At 35.1% G+C, this 20,713-nt stretch overlaps 1 protein-coding gene across 1 annotated transcript in view; it reads right to left on the bottom strand.

The window, feature by feature from the left end:
- ATP6AP1 (ATPase H+ transporting accessory protein 1) overlaps positions 1–19,055 on the bottom strand; it is a 47,960-nt gene extending 28,905 nt beyond the window's left edge. Inside the window, exons 1-6 of the mRNA XM_085299701.1 lie at positions 18,919–19,055; positions 11,250–11,376; positions 11,076–11,144; positions 6,376–6,569; positions 5,056–5,099; positions 518–603 (exon numbers count right to left, since the gene is read on the bottom strand). Of these exons, the coding sequence (XP_085155827.1) occupies positions 518–603; positions 5,056–5,099; positions 6,376–6,569; positions 11,076–11,144; positions 11,250–11,376; positions 18,919–19,031 (633 nt within the window). The 5' untranslated portion in view covers positions 19,032–19,055. The remainder of the gene's footprint in view (positions 1–517; positions 604–5,055; positions 5,100–6,375; positions 6,570–11,075; positions 11,145–11,249; positions 11,377–18,918) is intronic.
- Positions 19,056–20,713: the final 1,658 nt, after the last annotated feature.

The raw sequence follows: 20,713 nt of genomic DNA, 5'->3' as shown, positions 1-20,713 counted from the left end.
ATTTGATGTCAGCTATAAACATTGTTCTGACTATCAGCAAGGTTCAAGTTATGAATTTTGGGTTCCAGTTGTAAATATCAAACATTGACTAAAAGGAATGAAACCAGGAATTAATTTAAGCTGTCAGTTAATTAACAGCACTCACTCTTCACTGGCCTGATCTAGACATGAATCAGCTGCACYGAGAGAAGCCTAGCAAGTCATCCAAGTCTCCACATAGAACATATTGCACAACCATTAGAGTTAAATGGGGGAAAAAATCTAACATCTTCCTTAATAAGTTCTAAAGACAACTACAGATGTAGCATATTCATAGTCTTTTAGACTGTTAGACTTCAACTGTTTTGCGATAGAGCTATTGCACATGAAAATTCAAGCAATCATTTCTGGTCAAAACCTCATACAATATAGATTGCTTGGTTGTGTAATCTTGAAAATCATGTACAGTATTGCTCAGTAAATATTAAGTTGTTAGATGCAAAAAAATTGGCAGGTCTGGGCACTGAACATTACTCACCCTTGAAGGTCTCACTGCAGTATAAATTACTGAAAAATGARTCCCTCGGTCCTGTAGACCCATGGTCAGTCTTCCAATTATTTTATCTATAAAGAGAAACTTGTGTAATTTAACACACACTGCCAATTGAGAAAAAAAAATCCTACAGTTGTTGGATGTAACAAGCTAGATGTTTAATCTTATTTACTTTATACAGTCTAGGTGCTGGTACCATTTATATGACAACTTCTGCGAAAGGGCTAAGACGTGTTCAGTGTCTTCAGAAATTCACAGTTCCAATTGCACAAGACAAAGCAAACATATTACAGCAGTTCGGACAAAGGCGTGATTTTGAAGCCAACAAATACAGTAGAAAAATACCTGAAAGACTRAACTTYTTAAAATTAAAAGCAGGAGCATGAGAAATYAATTAACAAATGAGAGCAGCATACCTAAACTGTTTGTCAAGTGACTAGTTAATAAATAATAATGCTGAAGTAGTATTAGTTTGTGAATTACAAAGTACACAGAACAAATGATCTCTGAGAAACCAAACTCAAGAAACTTGTAGAGACAGGTAAAGCCTGACTCTTTACCCTCAGCAGGGTATGGAAAATATTGCTATTGACTACACTGTAAGATTATGCTGGAATATTTCTGAAAAATGAAGGAAAGGTCAAGTCCTGAAGCGAAGGTTCCAATTTGGCTTTTATATTTAGAAGAARTACAGAAAATGCCTGAGTTTCCAAMCTTTTTCTCTTGCCAGACTTTTCTAGAATTTTCAATAAGGTCCAAAGAACTCTCTACAGATGATTCTCTTTTAGTTCTGCAACTACAGGTAGTTATGACAAATACTTATGATTCATAAATGTTTTCAAACTGTATACAGAAATATTAAGATCCACTTATGATAAGGAGCATAATAGTTGTGAATCAAGAATGATTATTAGTGTTGGGACTGATAATTGATAACATTGGGACTGATAAATAAGCCAGTAKACCAACATTCACTTTATCAGTGTTTTTCCACTTCTCATCCACAAACGTCTAATGAATGGGTATTTTATAACCCAGACAAACAAGYTGTTCAGATTTCAAAGGTATACTTTACACCAGTTGTATTTCATTTTCTTGTATTAGTAGCAAATCTTACTTTTTTAACCCTTTTTAAAGTGTTATGCTTATAGCAATTATGGTATCCTAACTAAGAAAAATGCCTAATTTTTGTGTAAGTATAAATATTTTTTCTATGAGTTTTTTATCAAATTGATTTCCTCATTTTAGTCGAGAATCACAGCTATGYAAAGTTCACTTTTAAAAAATTATTATTAAAAAGTGTCTGCTATGAGAAACAGAGTAATTGCTAATTACTAGTGTAATTATTTTGGGACCAAGGATTTAAGGAATTACACAATGTAAATTTCATRTTACGTATGCACAGARAACAAGTTATTTTTAAAAATATCAGGAGCCTCAGTCAAAATTTGTGGAAGGAATACTACTACAGAGGTAAATGCACAGGTTTTGTCTGTTTTTCCTTTCATTGAAACAACTGATTATATTCTGAAATCACACATCATTTCCATTTCACTTCAATAATGAATTATGTGTAACTATAGTTACMAGTAAAATCTATGATTCTTGCCTTTCAGAACATTCGAGAGGCAACACATTCATTCAGAGAGGCTGCTGCAAGCATATTTATGACCATAAAGTTGACCATAAGTCCTTATTTATCTATGACCAACATTCCTCCAAGCCATGTAATCTATGTTACTTGTGAAGTATTTGCAAGTTCTTCAAGGCAAAGGGCCTAGATTTGTCCACCCTATCGTAAAGCATCTAAACGACATTAGTTATCCTAGAGTCTCTCTGCAGCAGAAAAAGAGTCGTCTCCAGATGGTAATTTTGACATTAGAGTAACTTTACAGTGATCCTAATGCAAGTTCTATTTTAGATACGATGAATGAAGGAAACACTATGTAGATCTATGAATGTAAAAGGTTTGTCCAGAATGACACCATCTAGTTAGTAGGTCTAATTCTCTGCTTCTGTGTCCTCATGGAAGGATTAAACCTTTCTCACTTACTGGAGACGGATCTCTTGAACATCACCAGGGAACTGTAGATTAGTGCTATTATTAATTTCTAGTCTATTATAATTTCTTTGTGTGATTTTATACATAAAAGGTGGGAAGAAAGAAACTGAGAAGAAATGTTCTGGAAGGATAAAAGTCAAGAGAAAGAGAGAGTATAAACTATGAACAAGAGAGAAAGAACAGAAAAGAGCCCTATGAAAAGGGGAAGAATATTGGACAGGAGAAGAGGAAGAGGATGACTAGATTGAGAATCAGAGGGAAAGAGGGATAGATGCAAAAGCAATCAAAGAACTTCACGTTACGCAAGTGGAGTCATACGCAGCTTTGTCATTGTTTGGAGGTATGCTGAATTCATAAGGCCAACATGACAGAAGGCAGAAGAACCTTCTCTTGAGAAGAGAAACATTTAGAAAAACTGGCAAAAAACCTTGTGCAAAAGAAAGAAAGAAAAAAAAATGAACAAAGATATAAAGAAGAATGAAGAGAGGTAAAAGAAGACCAAAAAAATGTCCTTTGGTTGTATGGAGCTAAGAAAGGGAGGAGCTGCTCCCCCCAAAGCTTACTACAAAAAAGAGAGTGTACAGGTGAATATTTGTGGCAACAGTTATAAAAATTACCTCTATAAAAATAGGGAGGGAGAGACTGGAAATAAGCCCGAATCCCTTGAATCGTGAGCAGGGGGATCCAAACAAGTCCTGTTTGGATTTCATGGTGTATCTCRTTTTAATAATGTGCGTAGAAAAACCTGTCTTTCTTCAGCTTGTAGACAGTTCAGAACASTACTTTTCCTTGGGGCAGAATCTGGGTCTATTTGCTTCATCTTACAGAGTTTGCTCTCTGTGGGGAGTGAAACAGTAGGAGAGATTTCTCCAATGTTTTGTTACATCAGATTTTAAATCATCTACAGTGAAAAGGAAAGAATTTGCAGTGGCAAACATAAAAGGGTTTGGGAAATGCTAGGCAGCTTCATACAGTTCTGCAGTGCTTTTCTGTGGTTTTACTGTTGATACTGTAAAAAAACACCACAAGTACTATTTATGGGCTAACAATTCACTTGTCATATTACAGATATTGTGACAAATGATATTTTTTGTTGCTTATCCAGATAGGATGTAACAGGAGTCACTCCATAATAAATACCAATAACTAATGACCTTGCAAATAGTTATGACCTTGAAGAGTCTCCTGATACCAATATTTGCCAAAATGACTGTGGTAATGCTGTAAACAAAACATAGACCTGATAAAGATCAGAACACATGATTTGAAAGCTGTATTTGGGACTCTCTACTACTACATTTGAAATGATTCTTCTGGGATTCGGTCCCATCAGCTGCAAAGACTTTCAGTGGGCTACTTTAAAGGAACAGGGTCTCAATAACTTTGGTTGGAATTAAAACTTCTTGCTGATGATATTTCCAGGATTTATTCAGCAAAGTGTTCAGTGGCTGCTTTGGCAAAAGTACCAGAAGGTGAGGATTTCGCCCACATTTCTGCTTTTCTAGAGTACAGCTGTGACTTGGAATACTAAGTCAAAATTTTGCACTTAGCCATACAAAGTGGCATGTTTTCCCAGATCCACACATATCTTTCCTGATAACAGCTAGTTCACACTAACCAGAAAGTTGGTATAGATTGTTCTTCCATCATCCCACAGTTCCCTTGTTAACTTATGCTTGAGTTTGTGCAGCTAATGACAAACATATAAATGCCCACTAAAACAGCTCATGTTTAGAGCAGTCAAGGATATTTTGTATCTAATAATTCCTGGGAACAAGAAGGGAAAACTGCTTAATTGTTTCCCTTATCTACTGCACAATGTCTGTCACTGAAACTACCACTACAGTGATTTGCARACTTTATAACATGGTCTCTACTTTACGGTAGTAAGTAAACACCCTACAAGAAGTTAGAGYTCTCTCAGTGTACGGTAACTCTTTTTCAGCCAGATACCAGGTAAGAAAAGGTTTATTATAGAATTGTACAGAGAGATTCATCCTTACTGARCTGTATATAATACCTGCAAAACCAATAAACAATTCTAAAATCAATCACCTAGTCTCTGTTTGAAGACTGAGACCTCAGAACCACTAGATGAATCTGACATCTCCAAAAAATTGTGCAAAGGAAAGATCCAAAGAGTAAGTCTAAGCTGGTCTTGAGATGTAGGGTTCATATTCTGAACTGGGAGGATCTCAGGCTCTGTGTAAAGGCCCATCACTGAAGCAAGGGTACGTTATAACTGCRAATCAGGTCTGGTACAGAGCTGTATTCCTTTCAGTGGATTTTGAATCAGCCATTCAGTTAAGCACTGTGCTAACTGACTACTTATAAGTGCTATAGATGGGGGGGGGGGGGGAAGAAAAAAAAAGAAAGGGAACTCTAGAGATTACAATCTGTTCAAGCAAAAATAAAGACTTAATTGATGAAATGTTAGTAATATCTTGGTCACGTTGCTTACCATTTTCAGCAATTGCTTCCAAGGTGGAAACATCATTTAAGTTACTACAAAAAAAGTGAGAGAAAGATAATTAAAAATCTTTTACAGAGAAGAACAATGTTACCTAGAAGTGTATATAGATATGAACAGAGGTACATAGGTATCACTYTMAGTGCCAGATTACAAAGTCCCTCCACTGTTCTCTTTTCTATTCACAAGYTTTTTCTTCTGCAAACTTTCTGCAAAGAAATTAGCAATAGAGGACACATCTTCAGATGATTCCTCAGAAACATCAAACTTCCCTAGCTGCAGAAAAGCCAGGTTATTCATATTATTTTGGTTATCCTTTCCCCAGCCTTCCTTGCATTTGATGCCTTCCTTCTTCCCTGGTGTAACATTTGTACATGAGCTCTTTAGAATGGCTGCCAAGTGTGGATATCATTTCTGAAGTGACACGATAGCTACGATTGTGTTTTCTTAAGGTCCGTTTATACATGGACCATATACTAACATGTACTGACGCCCAAGTAGCAATTTAGGAAGAGAGAAGACCAGTACAAGATAGGCAGATGGACTCAATACATTCACATTTAGTATTTCCTCAATGTGCCATTGCCATCACTTATACTCAGTATGAATGCATAGGAACTGCACAGCTTTCTGCTGAACTGATTACAATAGCTGCCATCCCAGATTAGGTCAGTGACCCACATCCAGTATCTGCACCGGTATCCACGAGTGATCTGCACCAGACAATCCACAGAGCTCCGAAAGCCCTAGAAGTAGCTAATAGTCACCTGAAGAAATAATCTGTCTCTACCTCCATTAGATAATGGTTGTCATAGGTTTGGACACATGAAGAATTATAGYCTTCTTATTCCTTCTAGTGTGCTGGAAACTAGTCTCATTATTGACATTAACTTTTAGTTTGTTTGTATATTTGTTTGGCTGCTTATTTATCCTGACAGTTTTTTGACTCCTGGAATGRCTTCTGGCAATTAATTCTGCAGATTAATAATGCATTGCATAAAGCAAATCAGCTTTTCTGCTATAAATGTTTTGCTACTTAATTTTATTAGTTGTCCTTTTGTTTTCATATAATGAGGTAAGTGAAAGAGGAATGCCTGATTGATTTTCTCAACACAGTTCAGCTATTATACCTGGTAACCTCATCAGAAAACATAAAAAGTAATTGAAAGTACACTTACAAGAAAATTAACTTTAATGATCCTGTAAACTTCCATTTTGATATTTAAATTTCCTGAATATTACAGATATTTTCAAAAAGCTTTAAAAATCTTGCATATATTTGGGTCAACTTTAGTTATGACAAATTCCTACCTGATAAACGGTTGTAGTTGTACTACAAATAAGTTTGGTTTAGATGTATTCACTTCTAGCAGAGAGACATCAGGATTAGTTATGTTTGTTAACTTCCAGTCCGCTGACTCCTGAAGAAAGCCCAAAAGATAACGGGTAGCTTTGCAGTCAACAGCAGGCAAAACTAAAGATGAAGGAGAAGACTGAAGAATTTCCTGCAATAAATTTATAGAGAGCTTATTTACTTGCTTAATAATTAAACACAAACCATTTCTTCTATATGCTTAATTTAATATTTAAGGTGAGGAATCGTCRCGGTAAACATTAAGTGAGTTCACATCAGCAAAATGCTGACCACAGGCTGCTCAAGTGGCCCCTGCTACGGCTCTTATTCATGCACTGCTGGGGGGCAAGCTTAAGGCACTAAGTGACATCAAATTCTTACTGCTCTTTCAACATGTGTGGCRGAAGAGGAGAGGTAGTTGAAGTTCTCAGGTTGAGAAAGGGGAAGGTGGACAAGGCATTGGGGATGATGGAGAGAAARGAAAAAAGAAGCAAAGATCATCAAAAGGATCAGTATAGGAGAGCACGAGTTCCACCATCTCAGTGCAGTACAGAGTATAGCAAATACCTTGCTTTTGTATATATCCTAGTAGTGCAGTTCACAATACAGATAAGTGTTAGATTTGTAACTATTAATTAAAGAATGCTACCTGTTTTAGGATCTACAAAGCCTCCAGACACAAACTTAATGTATTTTATGTACTTTCTGTCTTCCCACTTAAAATACAAAATGTAAAATTCAGGCTGAACTGGTTCATATAATCAAGCATCAGAGTATCTGTTTCTTTATTTTTAATACTCATATCTGAGTTTCTGATGAAAATACTCGAGTGAAATGGATTTTAAAACATTCTCATTCTGTAAAAATTGAAGCCTGAATAATTGAAAAACATCTTTCCAAGGATTTTTCTTGATGATAAAATTCACTTGAAATACTCAAGGAAAGAAAATGCAAGATGGAGACTTGAGAATGATCAAAACTAATCTGCTAAAAATCTAATGTGAACATTTGCAGATTTTTTTGAGTTCCAGTTTCTCTTAACTCTCTTAACTTCTCTTTTGCATTTCAACACTTCAGTCAAATTGTCACTTGATCTAACATCCAGCTATCCAAYGTGTGATAGACTCTTTCTCTCCAACTGGTGCAAGTGTTGTGGTGTTGCTAACACTCTTCTCCTCCTACTCTTTTTCCTTTTTGTATGTTCTGTGATTGCCTACCACTTTCTGACCTTTTCTGATTCTTTCTAATTGCTCATATTGTTCTCCCATGGTTTATATTTTCTCTCAGTGTTGATTTCAAAAGGAGGGAACTCTAGGCAAAGGCTAGTTATTTTCACATTTCTACAGATGCTCATAAGTGAGGATTATGTACTAATGTCTGAATTGACAGACTAATAGAAAATGTAATTGCAAAAATTAAAACAGAGTAGAAAATACTGATCTGGTTCATAAGCCTTTGAGTAGTGTTTTTAGCACCTTCTGGTAGAAAAGGATGATACATTCTCTTCTAGTTTTGCATAAATGATTACAGGGGTAAAATCTGAACAATAGTCAATTATTTTGTTTTGTTTTAGCTATTTTAATTCCTCTCTCCCTAGCAGCAGTCAAAATGGCAGTAGCCAATTCTTCCAAGGATATATATTAGGCAGATTACTCATTTATTGTAGCAAAAGATATAAAATGCATCATTACTGAGTAATATTTGAATCTGAATCTTTGCTCCTAGCCAATCCTGCACTGCCATCTGTCTCAGCCACTGGTATTCAACTGTTTTCCATTTGAAGGGCAGGCATAGCTAGGTTTCCTAACTGACTTTATAACAAGAAAAGAAGAATCAAAGGAAAGTGCTGCACTATTTGAGTTTTATTATAATTACAGATATCATTAAAATGAAAAAAAAACAGATACAGAAAATTACCTAAGTTATCAAATATGTTATCTCAGATGGATAGACAAAATGAGTAGCCTAAGCAATGTACAGTTCTAACGTGGAAACAGCAATATCATCATGTTTTTATCAGTAGAACATATTCCTGTTAAGCAATTTCTTATCAAAAGCAGATTATATGATGCTGTTTAGCCAGCTGATTATGAAAAGAATATCGCTTACTATCAATATGATGTTATCAATATTGATGATATCAATACTATAATGATGTCTAGTCCTGGTATGGCAAAATCAATTATACAGGTTATCATACAGTATCTATGCACCTCTAATTCTAGAATAGTAGATGGGCAGAACTATACCACATAGGACTAGCAAAAAGTTTTGATTTACAGTAATAATTATGTAACTTCACAGTTAGCAACTAGTAGGAGTGCTTTACCATACACTGCAGTTTTAAGGAAATGACTCTTAGCTTGGGAAAGTGAAAGCTAACATTAAAGAACAGTAGTTTGCAGGATACGTGACTGCTTGACAGAAAAAATCCCCAAATGCTAATCTTCATGTTTTATTATTTAATTAAAAAGTTATTTGAATGTTTAAGGTACCTGATCTACCTATAAGACCTCTTTTTGTAATAACTGGAAATAGCATTCTTTCTTTTATTACATACAGAACTATTGATCCCAAAAGCTCCAAACAGTTGCTAACGTAGCTGAACAAATCTAATATCTGCAAATGTCTCTGTGGTTTACAAGCCTATAACTCTTTAGCAAATAACACTTTCTTCTTGTAGTACACATGCTGCTACATGCACATATACATAGTAAATGAGATCTTCAGTTTAAGTCTGTGAATAAATTTGCATTGCTGAAGTTCAAAAAGAGGCTACTTGAGTGACATGGAACATCTATTACAGCTTAATGAATCACTTGTATAATAAAGAGTGTGAAGGTATAAAAATTTGTGATTATGCAACATCAAAGATTTTAATTTCCCCAGTGAGAAAATTCAGGTCTGACCTTCACTCTGTCCTGTATTCTGTAGAGTCTTTCACACCGTGATTAAGAAAAGATTTCTTTCACAAAGTGACTGAAGTGGAATGGAATTGATGTGAGAGCAACTAGGCAAATTTCTGTGGCCTCTGTTATACTGAAGATGAAACTGGATGATTAGAAGGAGGCTTTCTGGCACTAAAAGCTATGAGTCTATGCATATATTGTCAAAATTCTCCATATGTGCACCTAAATGAAAAAGAAATATTTAGTTTATACATCCCATTCCCTTTCGTCTATGTTACAGCATGTCACCCCCACAAAACTATACTAGAAAAATATTAACGTTGCCAAGTCCAATACATAAAAACTAGGAAGTGCTAGAGTTAAGGTTACCAATTTATCAAAAGAAACTTTTTGGTTTTGAAAAATTTGTAATCAGAAAAAGATTTTCAGTTCCAGGACAGAATGGGAGCAGAGGCAAGACCAGAAAGCAAAATAAACTTCCCGTTACTGACATTTATTCAGTTTGTTGAAAACCTGAGTCAAATCTTTGCTCTACCAGACACAGACCATGAACAGGGGCCTACTTAAATAAGACCACTATATCACCAGGAGCTTGCAGCAGTAATGTACTTCACACAGCATCTGAATTGTAAAATCAAAACAGTTTTTCAGTCATGGAAGCAAGAGGGAAATTTGCTCCAGATGCAACCATGCATAGATCCTAAATCCAAAGAAGAAAGGGCATACCAGAGACATATCAACATATCTGGCTGTGGATGCAATCACTGATATATATGAGTAGTACTCAAAGCAAGCCATTTACACACTCTGAATTGTTACTTTTGTTCCAGCATCAATGTCAATACATTTTCAGATGGCAGCAAGATGAAGGGTTCTCCAGTCTTGGTGATACAAGGAAGATGTGAGGTTCTTAGAGCACAGATGCAAAGATAGGCAATATGTGGATATTTATGTATTTAATTACGCAGGCAGCTTGCTGCGCAGTGTTTAGAAATTTACGCTTCCTCATGCGCTCTGGTGTTAGTGATGTTACTAACAGCTCTGGTCATCCAGGACTGCGTTTATGACACTTTTTTTTTTTCAACAGTTCGGTAAATTGTAACATCAGTGTAAGCAGAGATGCTGTGCACAAAATCTATAAACTTCCCTAATGAGGAAGACAAGGACGGAAATTAAAGTTGTTTGGYAGCTCAGGAGGACTCAGTCTTAATTTCTGTGTCTGTAGTTCATTTTAAATTACTGCAGTAGAATAACTTTTTTTTCCATGTAGATTAAAGCAATGCAGTATGTAGGCACACGTGAACTATATTCAAATATAAAACTGTTGCATGGGTTGAGACAACTTCACTTTGCATGAAAATAAAACTGGTTTTCAATTTTGAAAAAACAGAATAAACAGTTGACTCCTATAACTATTTTTTTTTACTGTGGCTTCAAAACTGTATTTTGTGTTGCTGATATGGGAGTTTGTATTGTTTTTACAACATAAAATTGCAGCTTAGAAAACAAATTGTCAGTCAAGATAAATTCTGAGAACTTGATTTTCAGAAATAAAATAGCTACAAAAGATATTTCTGCAAACTAAATTGATTTACTTTAATTCATCTACTTAAATAATCTCAATAAATAAGCTAATAGGAAAACTGTTGCAATTCATTTTTATTCTCCCAATTATTGTCTGTTTGCATCTTACATAATTTTTAATCTCAAATATTCCATATAAAGAAATAAAAGAGAAAAACGCTTGCCTGAAGATTTTGAAATGGCTTCTTGTTACCATAGGGTTCACTGTAGTATGTGAAATCATCTATGCTTAGCTGAAAAACAAAGAGATTAGATTGGTAAGAAAGAATCATGTCACCTCATTTACACACAGATCTGCATTCAACACTGGTAAGATAAAAAGAATTAATGTTGCATACCGTATCTTGAATAAACAAGACTAAATTTTTGGAATTCTGGGTAAAAAAAGGTTGCAGCAGTACAGCCAGCTCCTGTGTTGAGACAATGTGTCCTTCATGCAGAGTAGTATCTGGATTCCACTGTGATCTACAAAGAAAATTATTTTTCCTGTAAAACTTGTTGCCAGTGATGATTCTCTTCTTTCATTCAACTATACAGAAGAAGATAGTGATATCATCTTTAGATTAAGATCAGGTTTACAGTTCAGTTTACTTTCATTCAAGAGGAGAAAGGATTTGTTCGTCTATGTCCACAAGAAATTAACAGTGTTACAGCAGGAATGAAATTGGTCCAGTCTGCATTTATCTATTATTAGCTTTTCTTGTTTGTGTACGATAACACAGCCGTATCTTTTCAAAAATTAACTACTAAATTGAATGAATATGATGAAAACCTTCACAGAGTATTCCCAGCTGGAATCTCAACTCCTGAAAAAGTTTCTAATGGTGTCAGACATCTTGGTGGCAGAGAGCAATAGAACTCAAGTGAGACCACAAGCTAGCATGATATACATTTTTTTTCCATAAACTTTTTTTTAAAGTTAAAGTAGTTTTTAAATATTTTATAAAGAAATATGGTCTCTCCTAAAGTTTTTAGTGTTGAATCAACTTTTCCGCAGAAGTAGCACAGAAAAAAACACCTTTTCAGAAGCATGAACTCTTCTGAACAGAATGGCAAAAGACTCTAAGAAAAACTTATAATTCTTTTGCCAATCTGTCAAGAGGAGTTGATAGAAAAGTAGACAATTTATTTAGTTTTATCACTAGAAAGTACAATTATGGGCAAAACTAAGTGTGGCATTATTCTTTTAAAACTTGACTGAGATTTTTGTAAAAGCAAGAGTAACTTATCATGCACCTTTAACAGTATGTTACACRGATGTATTTGGATGGAATTTATTACAAAAATTTTGGTCCTAAGTGGCATGTCTAAGATAATATTGTCATTCTGTAGATTGAAGAGCTTGAAGCTTAATCGTCCATTTTCCACAAGCACACATTGGCCACTAAGGCCTGAGAAATCAGGTATTCTAATCTATTTAAGTGGTTGTAATTGCAAAGAATAGAACATACTAAATAATAGCACTAGCTGTTATATGACTGCAGTTTGGTGAAGCTGAGATGCTGATTAGATTTTCTAAAGCAAATTGCAAGAACAGCCCTTTTCAGATGCAGCTTCTATGAATAAAAATGGTCTTTGCAATCTCCTAAGATGGAGACACAGCAGGGGTAATGAACAGGCAGGAAGTTAGAGTGATATTATTTCCCAGACAAGCAAAACTTATATTTCACTTTGAGACTTCCCAGTAATTCCAATGAAGATTGCGTGGAGTGAACCAAAAGTTTTCAACCACAGCTACAGCAGAGCTAAAAGTACAATCATGCAATATTAGATCCCTGGCTCACTGTAGATTTTGGGTTAGAGCAAACAATACTTRTGGGAGACTCTCCCAGGACAAGGTACCAGAAATGTTAAAATTAAATTCTGGTAACCTTTAGCCTGTCACCTTTTCAAGCTTTGAAAGTAAACTCTGCTGTACAGGAAGGTAGTTCTTTTTCTTCTGTGACAGAAGTTGGCATTTGACATTTTCTTAATTGTAGTCAGCATCTTCACTTCCTTGTTCATTTGCGCTTGGAAATCAACATAATATTTATAAAGCCCAACAACTTAGAAATTACTACAGATCTTCCTCAAAAGTTGAGGAAAGGCAAACTCTATGGTCTCAAAGATTTAAGTATTGTCTTTAAAAATAAGGAATTAAAAAAATAACCAACCAAAAAAAAAGCCTCTCAAAGATTCAGAAACTTTTCAGGAATCARCTTTCATACTGGCTCTATGAATTTGCTATATTTTCATGGCCACATTAAAATGCTAATGATATTAAAGGAAAAGAAGACAGATTAAATTAAGAGACATTAAAGAATGGCTAGTGTGAAGGGAAATGATAATGAATATTTTGTTATGTTTATCAGCAAATCAGCTGATCAATCAAATCTATTTAATGCCAAATATGAGAAAGACTGTAGATTTTGAGAGCTTTTTTTTWAAAGCTGGAAATAAAAAATAACACATGAAACAGAACGAAGTTATTTATAGCAGCACAATGTCAAAAGTTTTTGTCTTGAACTCAGAAATGTCACACTTAAAGGTTTTAGAAATATAATGATCCAATTTTAAAACATGATTGCTTCCAAGTTATTGCCTGTGCCTTGAAGCAGCTCTTGCTGGCTTTCTAACCTGGCAAAGTGCCCTTTGCAAAACTTTTTAGCTTCCAAGTAGTTAACTTTGATAACATCAGCATTAGAAAAATAAACCTACATCAGTTAGCTCATAATTCTACATGCGTCCTACTGTTTCATTTTATTGTCTGTATGTTCTGTTGGAGTGCCTATATTTTGCAGTTTAGTCTGTCTAAATAAACAAAACAAAATAACTGTAGATTGAAACCCTGTAAGGACCAATAGAAGACAGCAGAACTCTCTGAACTCAGAGATTAAAATTATTCAATATTTTAATGTAGTGTTTGCATAGCAGCCACAGTTAYCATATTATGGATACATTTATTTTGCTTCTCTTACTTAGTTTGCTGAGTATTGCATGTCTCAATATGTAAGATAACACGCTATGTGGAATGAGTTGGTAGTAAATGCAACAAAATTCTGTCCATGGTTCAGATGGGAAGTGTCTGTATGTTTTTCTAGGTATTTTGCTGTGAACTGCAAAGTAAAACAATAATATGTGACTGCTACAGGCAGCGCACGGTGGATAAGCTGAAGGTATGCTTCACTGAATGCAATGAAGAGGTCCAATCCTTTGAACTCTTCACCTTGAGCAGGGAGCAAAGGATCAGTTACGGATGGCAGAGATCTTTCAAAGCCCTTGGCCAGGAGAAGTGTGTCAGGTAGAGGATGAAAYAGGCAGTAAGCCAACACAAGTTTTGATTGCTACTACAAATTTTATGGCCAAAGATGCACAACCTCGTGCATCTGTATGCCAAGCATACTTAACCTCTCCACTGCAGAACCGTCATAATCAGCCATGGGAGGCTCATACTGATGAGGATCTCTGCTAACWTATATGCTTTCTTTCTAGCTAAAAAGGAAGAAGCTTAAAGCTCAACTGCTCTCTCTTCCCTACAGGAGCCAGATGATGCAGTGAAGAAGAAAGGAAGGACAGCTAAGCTTACTCTTGCTTCTCTCTCCCCACTAGCTGCTCTGGCATTATAACAAATCTAAGCGTACGGATTATTGCAAAGTTGAGATAATAAAATATCTTCTCTAAATTGTGGTTTTTCTAGCTATTTTGACAGTTCTGGGTATTTGGACAGTTATTTTTGATTTCAAGATTTCTTGTATCTAGACCTATGGGAAAAACAGCCTTTTAGTTAAGGACTTTTACATCTTTCAGCTTGTGATCCTACATAATCGTTTTGTAGCTGGCTTCTGGAATCTCTCCCCAAAGTTATTTTTTCAGTTGTCTCTTTCAGTCAGTACCTGAATATCTTATAGCAAATAATATTTTCTCCTACACAGCAGAAGTAAACAGGAGCCTTTAAATACTRCTCCTAAACACTAAGTTCACATGTCATCATTAAGAGTAGCAGCAATAGAATGAAAACTGGTGACTATATGACAAAAAATTTAAATAGCTACTCAAGCACTACAGCACAACATATATCCATGGAATTTTATTTTAGCAGAGTTTTAGCTAAAATAATTCTCGACTTTCGCTCTATCACTTCTACATGCCATCTCTTTCTAGTGATTTTTCAGAAAACTTCTTACAGTTTTAGGAAACACTACAACCATATTATTGGTACTCAAAATACTTATAATCTGAATTTYCCATAAAATATCTTCCAATATAAGGAGAAAATAAATGAAGGTACTGTTATATATTTTTAGTGACTCTAAGAAAAAGTATTCTTAAAACAGACACATGAGGGGGCAATTACAAAGGCTAATTTTAATCAGAGGCCTCTCTCTAGTCTGTGGTAAGAAAGGGAGATTCCTCTGAATATTGATTCAAAATAGCTAAATCAAGTTCCTGCTCAGAATCATGTGCAAGAGGAGCAAAGAGATCAAAGGATATCAGCTTAAGGCTTATTTAAGTTGAAGGCTAACTCTTCCAAAGTTACATTGGAGAATTGCTATTGCTCCGTTGTGAAAAGTGGGACATTACAGCCTATTGACTTATTCCCACCTCATCTTCCTCCTGAGTTCAGTGGAGAAAGGTTGWTGTTTGGTGGAAAATGCTATTTTTTTCTCAAAGTATAGATCTACATTTTTATTTCTGGAGAAAAGAGGTATTTCATTTATTGATATCATTGTAAGGATATATATCACACTTCTTTTATGCTTTGCACACGGTGCATGCCTGTCAAATACAGGTTTCCTCTATACCTGATACCTAACATTATCTTGAAATAACATGGTTTCAGCACAATAATGCATAAAATAGAGATTTCAACGTGTTAAATTCTTCTAATATAGCCCTTCTAAGACACCACTTTACTAACACTGGCTAGTTTAAAAAAATGGCACAATTTATTATCTCTCAACTATTATATGCCATACACCAGTAATTAACCTGGATGCGGGGATGGAGTAGATTGATGAATTTCTATTTCTTTTGACCTATGAATCATATGTTTTATACTGGTGGACATACTCCCACAAAATGAATAGACATCTGTTGATAATCATTGAGCTTATTTAGTTACCCTTTCTAAAACCCTTAATATTAATTTCCAGATTTTATAAGCCTGGAGATAACACACTGACAACTTTGCATCATTATCAAAGTACCAAGTGTAAAGCATGGAGTAAAGGATTATGCAAACGGAAGTTCCTGTTTTTTTATTTTATTAAATAACATAATTCTCTTTGGCAGTTACTTCACTGGTTTTCACCAGAAGTAATTTCTCCCTCAGAAAACTGTAACTTTCAAAAAATACAAAGGTCATAGTAGGAGGAACACTCCTTTCTGAAAAAAGTTCTAGTTATGCAAACATGAAACTGGTTTTATCAGTCCACTGTTCTGATTTTCTTGCTCTACTTTTGTATAAACCTGATCAATCTGCAGTAGAGCAAGTTGTAGACTGCACTCYGGCAGAAAGTTTGTGTTTATGACTACCCTGGATTAACTGATAAGGCTTTGCTTATGTTAACAACAGGTGTAATATTTATATAACCTAGSAACTAGGACAAAGGAAACATGATCTTTTCTTCTTGTTGTTACCATAGGGTAACTTCTATCACAAAAAACAACTCTCCCCCACATTTACTTGTTATTAAATACAGAGGTTTAGAAGTYTTTCAGTTTTCCGTGTTATTTAAAAGTGAACACATTAAGCATTCTGAATGTAGAAAAACTCCTTGGTGTCGAAATATTTGTTTATTTCTTTCAGGAGTAAAAAAAAAAAGTCAGCTAATCTAACTTTGTCAAAATGGTACACTTGCAGATTCCAATGTGTTGTGGCTCCCCGTGGACCAGAGGTTCATTTTCTGAAAATACTTAAGAGATGAGAAGACTCAAAATGAGATGAGAAGAGTCAAAAGTGGTRTTAATTACCAATAAGGAAGGAATACAATTTCCAGAATACATTTGAAAGAMAAACATTTAAAATCATGCACGTTTGTTTTCAAATGCAGTTTCTCCATGGCCTTGAAGAWTAAAGCATGACATATGAAAGACCATAAAAGTACCACATTTCTCTAGATGGCACTTTACTCGGAGAAGGATTTACTGAAGAGCTTATTCAGTCTAACTCTTAATGTTCCTAACATTTCYGAATAATTCTATTCTTGTCTTAAAACTGCTGCATTAAGAAGCAACTGCAAATTCACACAAGATCTTAAAAAGATCAAAAAGCATCAAGATTTAGTTCTCAGACTTCAACCTTAATAATCTTCCTTAAAGACTAAACATTTATACAAGGATAAATCAGTTTAGTCTAATTCTTTTCTTAATGAGAGATGGATAATCCATAATGTCTTGAACATGCTGAAGAATGGATTAAAAGTCTCAAGAAAGGTATACTGAATCCAGCCCAACTGCCTGAAAGGACAATTGTCTCCCAAGAAACCACTGCTTTGATTCCCTTTCTACTTTACAGAAGAGCAGATCATAAGTAACATTTTGGGAGTTAATGAAGTAATAAAAGTACAAAAGAATCAAGCCTCATGAATCCAGGCCTGACAAGAGCTGAYGATGACCAGAGGAGTTAGGAAACAGAACTAGCCCCTGTCCAGGATCACCCAACCAGTCATGTGAACAAGGGGACCCGGCAGGAATCCTCACCCTTCTATTTATTCATACAGCCAAAGTGCGGGATGACTTATGCTGCAAGGCTGTTCATGATACAGGAAAGCATTTTATGCTTATGAAGTCACCTGGCTGGATTATAACARTTCCAAATACTGCTAATGTTAAGGACTATTTATACTACAGAAATTAACAGATAGCCAGTTGAGATCAGGCAACCTGTTGAACTAAGTATAATACATAAGCACTTCCAGAGCTATGAGATAAACTCTCCACTAGAGGTTTTACATTTTAGACAATTTAGATAAACCAGGTTAAGAATGTGGAGGCAAAAATAAGGGAGAGATTTGAGTGATTTACACAAGGCAAAGGACACATGGCAAACCTGAGGTACAGCAAGTCTGTTACCTTCTCATCCAGAGCAGGATCATTTTGCCTTTAGCCCTTCCAATCACTTCTGTGACCCTATAAGTCTTTTAGGAGCCTTTTCTTTCAAATCTCTGACACAGATTTACCATGGTAAAAACTTGAGTAAAACCTGCTAGACAAAATCTGCAGAAATTACCTTGTGAACAAGCATTGCATAGTCTGCWTACATTTTTACATATCCAGTATTCCATCTGGAGATTCTGCTTTGTCCAAGCTGCTGTCTTTCTATAAATCCCAAATAATTAAATAAATCCTTAAATTTTATCCGAATAAAACTTTGAGCTGGAAAAAGAGGTCTATGTTTGCTGAAACCAGTCTTGCTCTTTCAAGACAGGTTCAAAGTCCTATTTCATAAGTACRCTTTGGTTCTATGTACTCTGATTTTCAGGTATCTCTTTGGATCTTCAAAATTCTGCAGCCCCTCAGYCATTTCTAACAACTGATGTTATTCACTCAGAAATGTATTCTATTAAAACATTCCCTACTTTAAAACATTCCCTACAAACATTAAAGTGAAAAAATCAAAATTTTGGAGTTAGGAAATGCAAGGATTAAAGCTGCCCACACAGTTTTTGGTCAGCTCTCTCTCTCTTTTTTTTTTTTTTTACCTTATGTTATAGCATTTAAATTATGACATTACTAATGGTGGTGGAGCTCAAGGTTGSCTAAGGGTGAATAAAGTGTATCTACTTCAGATTTGAGGAATATGGGTTTTATTTACTTCTCACTGCTCAGATTAGAACACTAAATTTATAAGCAAATTAGATAAACTCAAAGTTAGGTTGTGTTGCCCAGATATGAGAGATGAGTTTATCAATTTTTTATTTACTACAACTGATTATATTCAATATATTTTATGTATACACACACACACACACACAGAGAGAGAGAGAGAAGTTTTATACAGAGATATTTTTTTATCAGATTTCTTACCTCCAAGTTGACCAAACCAGCATAGGTGCATGCTCCACTGACAGAGTCATTTTGAATAGCACAGTCATGGGCCACAACAGGTGGACTAATGCAGCGGAGTAGAATTGTGTCATGATACCAGTCAARTTAGTACATAACTGGCTAGCTGCAAAGAAAAGTCTGAGCGTATGTTGAAACAAGCTGCATTTTCCACTTCAATTGATGTGATCTGGATCCAGCCAGCCTACTGGGTGAGGTTGCTCTATAACAACAGTGTGAATTTTCAAAACATGGAATTCCTTAATTCCAAGTTTAGAACTATAAATATTTTTAATAACTTTCAGTTGCATAGTTTAAGTGGCCCTTAAAACTGTCTGCAGTGTAAGCACAGATACTTCTCTGAAAAAATAATATTCTAGTACATGGGATATTTGTGAAGTTCAAATACCTGTTCTGTTTTCTAWCACTTTGATAACCATCGACTTGCTCAGCTTAACAATGGAATTTCCAGAAAAGTTTTCTGATTTGTACAAAATACTTTCTGCATAATTTCCCCTGCTATATATTATCATGTTCCTCAACTTAGCTCTTTAGTATSTATTGACAGCTGATATTACCCATTTGGTGGGTTTGAAATATACGCTAAGTCTATTCATTGCAGCTTCCAGCAAGAAGGAAGAGAGTGAGAAAACAGTAAGTTTGAAATGTATTCACCAAAACATGGAACTGTTCATCTTTCACATGGAGAGGTATCGATAAATCAAAAATATCATAAGTCGTAAGCAAATTAGAATCACTTCAGAACCTGACATGTCTTCAGAACTTTATGAGTCTCATGCAAGATCAAAATAGTCATACAGAATTTCTTCATATCAGGAAATAAATTCCTGTGGTATATATGTTTTTATCCCTGTCAAGCTCTGAGCTGCTTCCATAGCATGTGACTACACTATGTCATGTTTGTCACCAGGCATGGAAGCTTCTTTATAATCAGAACAAGATATAAGGTCAATACATAAAAGAAATTGATAGCTATTTTATAACAAGTTGTGATAAGTAGGAAATAAGGAAGCACGATAAACACTCTCAGAAAATATGTAAAGGAAGAACAGGATGCATAMTCACTTCTGAATCTGAGCACAAGTAACTTGATTCATGAAGTTCTTTTGTCTTAATTCACAGTATATTGTTATACCTCTGTTGTCTAATATAAGACAATTATTTCATCATTCCTGATTGAAATCAGTTTTCTGAGCCCTAGTAAATATAATAAATTTGAGGAAAGTAATAAAGTCAACCCCCGACATGAGTCTTTTCTTCTTGCTGTTACCACTATGTAACACTAAAGTCAACACTTCAATTGAACTTTCCCTCTTCTCAGAAATGTTTTAAAAACATTCATCCACCTCTCTTTTCTCAAGCGACTGTGTTTTGGTTTAAGGGAACATACAGATTAAACCACAATCTAGAGCATAAGGGACAGAGGGTAGAACTGGAATGATCTAATGAGCATTAATTGGAATAAATTAGTCAATGCAAGCAAAGYTGTTTATCAGTTCTAGAAACGGTCTGACTTCTCTATGGTCATATTCCAGAAAATGAGAGATCTAGTTTCTCACATAACCATCCAGAATACTCTTGACAGATTTTGCATGCACCTTCTGTCCATAAAGTGTGCTGTAACCCTTCCCATCTACTGCTTATAATTACTCTTCATAAAAAAAGAAAAATTTGTGAGGAAATTATTGAGAAGATGCAGCCAGGCTATTTACAGTGGTGCATGGTAAGAGGATGAGAGACAACAGACTACATTGGA

The sequence above is a fragment of the Rhea americana genome, unplaced genomic scaffold, assembly GCF_003343005.1.
Source record: "Rhea americana isolate MKP2758 unplaced genomic scaffold, rheAme1 scaffold_152, whole genome shotgun sequence".
Lineage (NCBI taxonomy): Eukaryota > Metazoa > Chordata > Aves > Rheiformes > Rheidae > Rhea > Rhea americana.
The sequence above is the reverse complement of the archived record's forward strand: the minus strand, read 5'-3'. Positions and strand labels throughout refer to the sequence as shown.